The sequence below is a fragment of the Toxorhynchites rutilus genome, chromosome 2, assembly GCF_029784135.1.
Source record: "Toxorhynchites rutilus septentrionalis strain SRP chromosome 2, ASM2978413v1, whole genome shotgun sequence".
Classification (NCBI taxonomy): domain Eukaryota; kingdom Metazoa; phylum Arthropoda; class Insecta; order Diptera; family Culicidae; genus Toxorhynchites; species Toxorhynchites rutilus.
Window position 1 is genome coordinate 21,854,352 of NC_073745.1, and position 11,598 is coordinate 21,865,949.

The following is an 11,598-nucleotide window of genomic DNA, read 5'->3' on the forward strand; positions in this document are numbered from 1 at the left end:
CCGCCGACTTACACGTATTTGCAAAGCCGATTTCCCCCAGGCACCTTGGTTTTGAAGTTTGTGATAGGGAACGCATTTCGGTGAGAACAAAAGTACCCCTACTTTCATGTATTTGCAATACAGATTTTCCCGAGGCTGCTTGGTTTTGATGCCTGTGTTGGGGAAATCATAAATCGGGCCAATCAAAACGAGGCAGTTGGGGCGTTTAGATAACGCCTAACATTTTACAGTTATTTAATTGTTTATCAAATGAAAATTACCATTTTATTAATTGCGATAGATGCGTAGAAATATTCTCTATTAATAGATGCAAACATCTTTCCGATCCAGTAAGAAATGTTCGAGTTATAAGCATTCGCAATCTTCCATTTTTTCCTGCATGTTCTGTGTTAGGGTTTTCATTTTAACCCCCCCCCCCCCTTTATTCCGGTTAGACGTAGTCCCACGTCAAAACATTTTTATACAACACATTACATGAAAACATATTATTCAGTAAATACATATCTAGTGCTAATAAAAATATACATAGATCTTGTTAACCCACTGCTGCTAAAGAAATTAATTTTGATACACATGATAGGGGAGCCGCGGGTAAGTAGGACAGTGGGGGTATGATGGACAGGTGGTTGATTTGTATAGATGCATTAGGAATTTCAAATTTCTGTTGATGGGAAACCCTTCTACATGCTATTCTATAATATTGAAACTATCCTATGACTATGAATACTGATCAAAAGTGGGAAACAGAAACAAAAACCGAAAATCGAAAATGATTCCGCGTGTGGATGTAACTTTTGCGGCTTCGATATTAAGCATTTTGAGTGGTTTAATTGCAAAATTGAATCCGCTGATGATTATAGTTCGGTTTGTGAGTTGACAGAGAAGCGATATTAGGTATGTACGGAAAAGCAAATTCATTCAAACACTGAGAGAAAGTGAAATTATTCCTCTGGCGAGCGATAAACCTCTACGCTTCGTATATTATGAACCTGTCCATATAACACCACCACCACCCCCCGACCCCCCCTACATGTCCATTATATCCGCACCGATAAAAATGTTCTACTTTTCGGCTTGTTTTATTTTCAGTAAAAAACATGGAAAAATACATTTTTATTAAACATTTGGCCAGTTATTTCGAAAGCCAGTATATTGAACTTTAAGAAACTGCTTTTAAATTTTTGAAAACATGAGTTTCCAATACAGCCATCCAATTAGCCATCACCTCCCGGTCCACCCAATTCTTAGCTCACTCTATACCCCCATTTCCAGGAATTCAGTACAGTTGTACCGAATTTTACTGAATTAGGTGCCGTAAAAGGCAAATGCCAAAAATTCCCAGACATTTTTTTGAAGAACACGTGAAAGCATTAAGGGCCTTAAGTGCCGCTTGACTGTCTGAAAAGATGCAGATGTTAGCATGTCTATAATTTCTTTTGAAGTAGACATTTATACATTCTGGTATTGCAGCTATTTCTACATACGGAATTTTTTATTCTGGGACCATAAACTCCAGCATCTGTTCTGTAACCCATTTTCGATCCATCAGTGTAGAACATGATTGAACCATTACGAACATTGAGACCACCTTCATCCCATACTTAACAAGAATGATCGATCACTCTGTATAAAATGTTAGAATTAGTTCTAGATTCCATCCAATCACTGTTCATCTCTGAGGATGGTCCAACGGTGAAAGATTCAGGAAACTCAAGTGGCCAGTTTTTTCCTCGTCAAATTTTTTTTTCCATCTTTCTAGCTTTAGCTGAACAAGTTGACTCAAAAGTAACAGGTTAAGGATAGCCTCCAATGCCTATGAGGGTGTGCATCGCATTGCTCCAGTTATAGCAACGCATGCTAGTCGTTGGAGTTTGTCACCACGAACGCAAAAGTAACTATCAACGAACCCAATGCGATACAGATGTGCAAGTAACAATCACCCCTATTCTGTATTTCGATCGATTCGAAATATTTCGAACGACTTGATTAAATTCCATTCTGTATTTCGTTCGAGTTGTATTTACATTTCGTTCGATCTGTTTCTCTTAGAACATTAAAGGGGCAAAACGTTCGGAATAGGTGAAGCGAAATTATAGCTCGAACGAAACAACGATTTCGAACGAAATGGAAATCCGTCGGAATACAGAATTGGGCTGAATGATTAGACATAAGACGGGACATCATGCGAATGAAGACCCTACCCACACTCAATCTCTTAACCATGCGTTTGCCGATACCTTGGGAATAATTGTGTGTAACCGGCGGCCCATATTATCCCCACTCCAATTGTGTTACCGATCGGAGAGTACATAACTATGAGGAGTACCAAAAAATTCTTCTTCTTCTTCTTCAATGGCACTAACGTTCCTAGAGGAACTTCGCCGTCTCAACGTAGTATTACTTGCGTCATTTTCATTAGTACTTAGTTGAGATTTCTATGCCAAATAACACGCCTTGAATGTATTCTGAGTGGCAAGCTCTAGAATACGCGTGATCACAGTGCAAGTCGGAGGGAATTTCTTTGACGAAAAATACCCCCGACCAGAACGGGAATCGAACCCGAACACCCGGCATGTTAGTTATGAAGCTAACCACCAAAAAATTCATGATAGGTTATTTGTCGCTCAAAAATGATGCCCTCCGAACTTTGCTAACGAGTCCGCTTTCTCGTTACCTGTAATGGAGCAATGGGCTGGGACCCAGGCTAATGTAATCTTATAACATTTTTCCACTAGTCTACCCGAGGGCTGTCTTATTCTCATAAGAAAATAACACGAGGCTCTTATAGGTTTTATAGAACAGTTAGCTTCTATTGATCTGAGGCTATCTGAACAGATAAAATAGTGATTAATCGACAAGGATTCAATTTTCTCCAAAGCGTGCAGTGATCCATGTATTGAAATTTCGGAATAATCCAAGCAATCATTAAATCGTACGAAAAGCCATAATTGGATACGTATATACCATATGTTATACGCATATAAAGCCGTGTATAACGATATACGATGTGTGACTGTTCGTGGAGGTGAATGTGTGAGACTTACGAAGTTAGCGTGTTTTATTCGCGACAAATTGATAAATCTCCGTCGGGGAAAACTAAACGTGGGGTTGTGTGAATAGTCAGCGCTTCACGCCTCACTTGCACCGCCACGACTTGGTACACTATCCTTAACCGGAGATGCTAACACCCGCAGCCACAGTGATATGCGATTTGACCCGACAAGGCAATATAAAATGAATAGAATGTGCGTATGTAATACTGCATAGTGCGATACTTGGATAATCGTTATACCGATATACGAATATAGAAAATCGTGTCTTACGTGTTTATTTTACACGATTCAGTATACAGATGATGCATCCTTTGATTGATATTTTGGCGTAGGACTACGTCTTATATTAAGGGTACCAAATCAGGAAACAGGTCACGTTTTTATGAAATGAGATTAACGTTAATAACTATTTTTGCTGCGAATGGATTTTGCATGCCAATTGAATCGGAAATTTTCTGTCAATAACGGCCAACTTATGCAGCTGCTAGAATAGAAACAACGAAGCGGGATAGCAAAAAGAGAATATTTGCGAAGTAAACCCTTGCATAGTGAGTAAGCTGTCGCTAGCGTATAAGTATTTTATCTCCTCTGAGGAAAACTCTCAGAATCTTTCTGCGCCCGAAACAACAAAGGTCGCTTATTCTGCTCGTTTTGTGTTTTATGTTTCCCCTCGAGTTGTGAACGCTAGCGAATATTTCACATGCAAAGTGCAAATAATTATGGGTCGCTTCAAGCCACAAGTGTTAGGCTTTGTGTGTGTTGCTTGTTTTCGTTGCGCCAAACTTCGAACTTATTCATTTTCCATTTTACTTTTAGTTGCCATTCGTTTTTTCTTTCGTGCCCATCGGACCTGTTCTGATGCAACAAGTTCCTAGATTTGTTGACTGTTTTGAACGAGAGTCGAGAAACTATTTTTCATAAACGGTCATTCTCGCGATGTTCCTTTTTTATCGCTGCAACTGTTTGCTTCATGCATTTAATGTGGAGTACACATTATCATTATCTTTTTATTACGAACTATGCGTTTAATAGAAGAACTTAGATTTTGCATAACATTAATGCTATTTAGAACTAAATATCCTTTTAATCAGCATGAGAAACTAATATCCGATTGATGCACATGGAAGTAACTTTACTTGGGTTTTATATTCTTATCAATAAAAGTCAATGGAGCACATTGACTCTATGACCATCTGAGCTTTAAAATTATTTGGAGGACATATACAGCCCTATTCTGTATTCCGACGGATTTCCATTTCGTTCGAAACCGTTGTTTCGTTCAAGTTATAATTTCGTTTTCATCATTTCGAACGTTTTGCCCATTTACTGTTCGAATAGAAACAGATCGAACGAAATGCAAAAACTACTCGAACGGAATACAGAATGGAATTTTATCAAGTCGTTCGAAATATTTCGAATCGATCGAAATTCAGAATAGGGGTGATAGCATCTGATGTTTATATGAACTCAAATCATGAACTATAGCTAGAACTGCTTTCAGAATGACCAGATGTAGATCCCGGGTAGTTATTGAGCTTATCTCTGTAAATTTATCCGTTTTCCACGCTGCTCCAATATTGCAACTCCTCAGCGCGCTTCTCGGTTTATTACAGGGGCTAGACATCAATTGAATATAGGCTACCCAAAATCAAAATCAATATGGCGTCATTTGTTTATCAACATATCATTTACGAGGATTGAAATCGAAAAATGCGCTGCTTTATTCTAACTGCATGAGCGATTTTCATATTTCGGTTTCACATGGAGGTGTTCACATTTAACATGGAGTTTAAAGTTAACCACTATTCGACTATATAACCGGACCGAGTTGTAAACAACAGTAATTGATTGAACCAAAATGTCAGTAAACCGCAGCAATATTGGGTACACTGGCAATATGAGGGATTTGACGTTTTAGTCGTACCCCTGGTTTATTATCTGATTTCCTGTCTCCCTCTCTATCCGTCAAGTCCCTTCCACCAAGGTACCAACGCTTGCAGGTATGAATCTCCTCGACTGTCAAGATTCATAGAAGTTGTGTAGATAGAAATAGTGCATTAATTATTATGAACCCTACAGTAGTGAGTTTTCATCAGTAAGTGTAAGGCCGTCTACACATTAGGCAACAGCAACCCGATCTATGTTGGCGATGTCAATCGCATCGCCAACTCAGCTCTGCACATTGAGACAACTCGAACGCGATGAATTCGTTAAGTTTTTATCCGTCATAATCGCTAACAGAGATGCCATTTCTTTAATTAAATAAGAAAAGCGAATTATGATTTTTCTCTTGACATTTTTCCTGATATGAGCGAAAAGAAAAAATACAATTACTTGATTTTGAAAACGGCATCAAAATTAAAATTTGTGAGAGTTTTTAAAATCTAAAATGAAGTCAAAGTGGGCTGCTTTAAAATACAATTTGCACTATAACAGAAAAATCTTCTGGCATTCCTGAATGACATTCTATTGATAGTGCTACAGCTCATATAACAAAACAAAAATTCAAATTTGATTTTTGATTTGAAAAGCATACCGTCGTGTCAATATTTAACAAAATTTAACGTAAGTGAATTTCAGAATCGTATTTTTGCGAAATTCTGTATTATTTTTATAGTTTTGAATTCTTTCTCGTAGTTACGATACCACAAATTTAACTATACGTTTGTGCAATCTATCTGTTAACTATAAATGATTACCCAATAGAATTTATACTTATTATTTTAAGTATTTTGTGCTAGAATCAAGAATATTGTAGATTTTCGAATCAGAAAACTTTTGGTCGATTATTTCTCGAAAACTATAACATATAAATGTTGAACTTGAAAAGGAAAAAGAACATGCGATAGAATATCGAACTAATGGAGTTAATGAACCATATGGACTTTACATTTTTGATACTTTGAGAAAACGTTTAATTTTTTGTTTTATTCTATGGTATAAAATTTCAGCGACCGTTTTACTGTCTTTGTACTGCGAGAAACATGGCGTATAATCAAATCCAGGATGTACATGTTGTGGATAATGATTTTGATCCATCATTAACGTCAGATTTATGGTCTGACGGAGACGATTCCAGCGATGATTCCAGTGATGAATTACTATTTAGATACTACGTCAGACGAGGGAATGCCATTCGAAGAAAATTGTGGGTCCATCCCTATCTGGAAAAAAACTTCACCAGAAGATTATTTGTAGCTGCAAAGGAGTTGCAAATTCCGGATAATAAATTTTTGTACTTCTACCGGATGGCGAAGAGCACGTATTCCAACTTGGTCCAACTAATTTCTCCTGCAATTCAAAAAAAGAATACGCAGTTGAGAGAATGTGTGGATGGAGAGCAAAGGTTGCTTATAACTCTGAGGTAAAACCACCAACCTATGAATACATTTTATTATCCATTATCGCTGTTATATACTCCGACTTTTGGGATAGATTTAAACTTCTATAGACTTCCAACTGTTTTGTATAGTACTAGCCAACAAAAAACAAGTACCTCGTCGTGCATTGTGCAAGAAGGAGCACTACATTATAAAATGTAGTGCATTTGAAAAAATGCCGCATAAGGAAAAGATGAATATAATTCAAATGAGGAGATTATGCAGTAATTGTTTACTGTGGAACTTCCGGAAAATGCCACCATACGTGGTTACATCCGGGCCACGAGAGCCCAAGAAACAATACACAACACAACGTAGAACCACCGTGGAGACGATCAACTCCACCTGCAACAGTTACAAACGAAACGATAAATTCTTCAATAAACCAAAAACAAGATGGAGAGTCAGTAGCTTTTCTATTTGTATAAACTAAAGTTTAAATATATCAATCACATACCTGACATCTGTACTTTTTTTCCAATTTCTATCCATGCCATTTCAGTTTCATCTTTTTTTGCATAGCCAGGAAGTGTGAAGTTGTACAGTATTGGATGTTTCTCCACTTCCTGCACTAGCATGATGTTGATCTGCTGCTCGTTCATGTTCCTGAAAATTCTTCAATTTTAGATCGCTTTATTAGAAAATAACATACATATATCATTTGTAAAATTATATATTGAAGTAGCAAAATACTTACCTTTTGTTCGTGTTTCTATGAAGTGGGCCTCTTTTGACTGTTTAATGCTGCTGGCTATCACCACTGACAAATATTTAACATAACGACGCATAAATTGAAATGTCAACAGAAATTGAACGAAAAGGTTGCCGACACAAATCGCGCGCGACTCGACATGCTGAGTTGAATCGAAAAAGTTGGTCCGACCAAAGTTGCCAGTTGCCTAGTGTGTATGCTCCCATTTGATTACACATGTTCTCAACTTTTTTGACAGATTCGTTAAGTTGCTTTCCAACTTAGGTTGCCTAGTGTGTAGATGGCCTAACACTTCTGAAGGAGATATTGTGAACGAAACGTCGTCCTTTTGAAAGAAACCTGGATCGTTCGAGTGGTCTTTTGCAAGAGTCTTACTGAGCCATGCAACGATTGGGGTACTTTCAATGCTTTCACAGTTATTTACCCGCGATTTTCGGTTCAGATCGTGTTAGTTCTTCGCTATATTCGGTTGGGGCTCTCCTGTATTGATACCAATCCGAAGTTATTTTAGCTCGGTTAAACGTTTGATTTTTGTTGAACTTGATTCGAACCGTTAAATCGATCTTATTCTTGTATTGAGAATGTTTATCTCGAGTTCAAGTGATTCACGTGTTCATTTGTTTTTTTTATTACGATATTTTCTCTGTACTGTCGAGCCACCATCACATCTTTGTCTGTGATCAGACAAAGACACCTCTTCCGGAACGTGCCAGTTGTGTATTTTCTCAGAAATTACCGGACTGCACAGCCTTAGGTCCAGGACTTCTTGTCTGATAGCGTTTGTAAACGTTGGTTCATTGCCTATATTGGCAATGTCAAAGTTGTTTGAACAGAGAAATTCTAAAAGATATTCACTTCGACTATTCATGTCAGAATCACCCCACACAGTCAGCCCTATTCAGTATTCCGATGGATTTCCATTTCGTTCGTAACCGTTATTTGGTTCGAGTTACCGTTCTGAATCATATTTCGGACAACATCATATTTCGGACACTTTGTTCGAATATCTTGAAATGCTTAATGTACTGATGATATAACTATCAAATCAATATCACAATTGCTTCTTTAGAGTAATCCCTTGGTTTCTCTTCACATGAGAACTACATTTAAATTATAACATAATCGGCAAAAATCTTCAACACTACTCATTATCGTTTGTGTTTGACGTTTCCTTAGCATGAGCACGTAGAATTTACCCGTTCATAAATATTTAAATTTCTTCCGTGTTTCATCAGTTCTCATCATCGTTAACAGTTTCCTGTGATTGCTTGGTAAGTGTTTCGCAGTTGATTATAGAATATAATCAACTGTAATGTAATTTTCGTCCAAAAAATTACAAAATAAAGTGTCCGAAATTTGAATTCAATCTGTCCGATATTAGATTTAGTGTCCGAAGTTTGATTCTTATTCGCTTTATTTGAAAAGCATTTTATTCGATGATTTTTTTTATGTTTTCAATCAAATAGGTACCAAAGTAGAAAGCTTAAAAGCATATTGAACTAATTTATTAAACATATCAACCAAAAAAAAACCTGTACATTAAGTTCAGATCTGTTTTCTGCATCATATGCCTTAAGCGTCCGAAATATGATTCAGAACGGTATAATTTCGCATTCCCTATTTCGAACATTTTGCCCATTTAATGTTCGAAGAGAAACAGATCGGACGAAATGCAAAAACAACTCGAACGGAATACAGAATGGAATTTTATAAAGTCGTTCGAAATATTTCGAATCAATCAAAATACAGAATAGAGGAGAGTGTGATGAGGGTTGGCATCATAGCCGATAATGAAGTCTTTGTTAACTCCTCTGCAGTAAGTAATTTACGAACGCTGCAACCTCTTGAGTAGGAATCTCAGGGAGGTCGCCAGTAAAATGAGGAAAATAACAAGTCACTTCATCACACGTCCATTCTCGCATCAAGCGGTGGCGATGCTTTCTTTCAATGATTAATTCTCGATAAGTGTCTTTTTTTAGAATATGATTTGTATTGTTACATTTAGCACTTTTTTGCTTCACAAGATATTTTGGCAAATTCAACGAACTTTATTGAAAAAAAAAATTATCGTAAACTTTTATCTTTTTGTTTCGTCGTTTGGTTCCTATATACTCTTTTATACAATCCATCGGCATTGGGCACGATGTAGGAAACCTAGAACCTTACATTAATCAGCGTATTAAAGGAAGAAAAAAAAACAAATTGAACATAATCAATTTTTTGCACATGACTGTCGCGTATAGCAGCGAAAGGTGAACCACCGAAGACACCGACCGGGAAGCACATCCATTTTTACGAGTTTACAGATGCCGCCGGGCGGCGTAATATTATGGAATCCTAAAAGGTACCACCAATTTTTCGGTGTGGTTAACCTTGATCCCTGCCACCGCAGTGTTCGCCTTCTGAACCATGCTGCGAATCTGAGAAGGTTAATCGAAATATAGTTTTTAGCTTGGGTCACAATCATGATTGATTAGCCGTACCATATACAAATCCTCCGATGGGATAGGTACAGATGTTAGCACTACTTCTGGGTTCGGTATATCCTTGAGAAGCCCTGAAATAGATATATATATATATATATATATTTGAATAAGATTTTTGTTTGTTAACTATGTTAAATATGTGTTATGGTTTATGGCTCACCGACGTGACACACAGAATTCGGATGCTGTACGGTATTCCACTGCTGTGCCAATCTTTGCGAATAAATCTTAACACGATCGTTGTATTCATGGGGCTCGATATTGTGAATATCCATAGCGGCCACGTCAATCACATTCCTAAAAGAGGACCCCATCATCAGTTTTCACCGAATTATTTACCATCCCAATCCAAACATACGCAGCAGTGTCCTGTATGATCTTATTCAGTGCTGACACATCGTCCTTTTTGGGCACCGAACTCGGATACTCCTGGGTAAGATCCTCGCTGTTTGCCGTTCTGACAGCGGGACTACTACTAACCGGATTGTCCAGCAGATGTGTTCGTTCGTTTGGCTCATTGCCCTACAAAAGAAAAAAAAAAACAATTCGTGCGACAAGTTTGCAAAACAGCCGCTATCGGAACAAACAACAAACCTGAGCGGATGAATCCTCCTGGCAGATGAAACAGCTGACAGCGTAATTAACGAGTGATCGGAAGCAATCCATATTGTGGTTGCAACGCAAATCTGTGCTTTGGGTTGACTATCAGAACGATTGAATGGTCACGAACGCGAGAGAACTCGCTATCAGAGGTATGCTGCCGACGTAAATGTCGTAGTGACTTAATCGGATCCAGCAGCGACTGGGGTATTATTATGAACAGTTAAATAAACCCAACGATTAGCGATAAGTCTACTGAAGAACAAGAGCGAAAAGCAAAATTCACACGTTCTGACAGAACGAGTTGTTTTTATTTTGATTTATCGATGCTATGTTGGAAGAAGGTGTGCCTCAGCCAGAGATGCCAGGTTTGAAGACATGTTTTCATTTTGAAGACATTTGATTTTGTGAAGAAATTATAAAAATACGTGAAAACATTTCAGTATGATAGCGTACGTGGGTTTCTGAAAGATATTATCTCCATGAAATTCTAGCTATTGGCCAAAAATATCGTCGAAAGAAGTAGTGACTTTTATCTCAGTGTCATTCGCTCGCTTATTTGTTAACTTTTGTTCTTGGTAATCGACGGAGAATTTTGTCTCGAGGTCATTCACTTGCTTCAAATTTAATCAAGCAGAAAAACTCACAAGCATAAGAAATGAATTCAACAACATAGCGGCTTTTATTAAAATTCTGGAGAACTTCCAGTGGTCTGAACACATATTAGGCCGTATGAATAAAAACAAAATTCATCTTTACTTTACTTCATTCGAGCAGTCGAGCAGTGAGATTAAGTTTTTACTACGTTTGGTATGAATAAAAGAAACAACAAAGTATTTACTTTTCGAAAATGGATGTTTAGCTGATTTCGTATGAATAAAACAGCATTCATCAAGTATTTACTTCGTAATTATCAAGTATGCTCATGAGCATACTTTGGATTTGAAAACACTTTCATTCGTTTTGATTTCATATCCTATTTATGTTTAATGCTGCTATCTTACGCTTGAAGTTAAACAAGTTAACGATCCGCATTGATGGCATTGAGCTTCGTTTACTAGTTTAGGGGAGCGTAAAAAAATTGATTGACTTTCAGACGGAATGAACACGTTTTTAAAATTTAAATTATGAATGAAAAATAACCTTTCCGTACCAATTTGGCATTCTGTTTAAATGAAAAGCACTTTTGTTTGCAGGTGGTGAAAAAATCTTGTACGATAATTTTTTTTCAAGACAACTTTATATTATAATGAAAAGTTTCAGTAATAATGTTGGAAATGTAGACAAAGGGTTAAATAAAAGTCGGAAAAAGTGTTTTAAGTGATTAAATAACATGATGGGAACATTTTCATTCAAATTTTAACATT

At 37.2% G+C, this 11,598-nt stretch overlaps 1 protein-coding gene across 1 annotated transcript; it reads right to left on the reverse strand.

Moving 5' to 3' along the window:
* Window positions 1–9,132: 9,132 nt before the first annotated feature.
* On the reverse strand, window positions 9,133–10,521 carry LOC129769315 (ragulator complex protein LAMTOR1). Its single transcript, XM_055771479.1, has 5 exons — window positions 10,226–10,521; window positions 9,990–10,153; window positions 9,792–9,928; window positions 9,629–9,702; window positions 9,133–9,565 (listed from the first exon to the last, which is right to left on the reverse strand). The coding sequence occupies exons 1-5, from the start codon at window positions 10,295–10,297 to the stop codon at window positions 9,473–9,475; spliced, it is 540 nt and encodes a 179-aa protein (XP_055627454.1). The 5' UTR covers window positions 10,298–10,521; the 3' UTR covers window positions 9,133–9,472.
* Window positions 10,522–11,598: the final 1,077 nt, after the last annotated feature.

Coding starts and splice junctions, on each gene's coding strand:
- LOC129769315 (XM_055771479.1), bottom strand. CDS start 10,297: ATGGATTGCTTCCGATCACTCGTTAATTACGCTGTCAGCTGTTTCATC. Junction 9,929..9,989: donor ATCATACAGGACACTGCTGC/GTATGTTTGGAT, acceptor GTCCTCTTTTAG/GAATGTGATTGACGTGGCCG. Junction 9,566..9,628: donor CATCGGAGGATTTGTATATG/GTACGGCTAATC, acceptor TAACCTTCTCAG/ATTCGCAGCATGGTTCAGAA.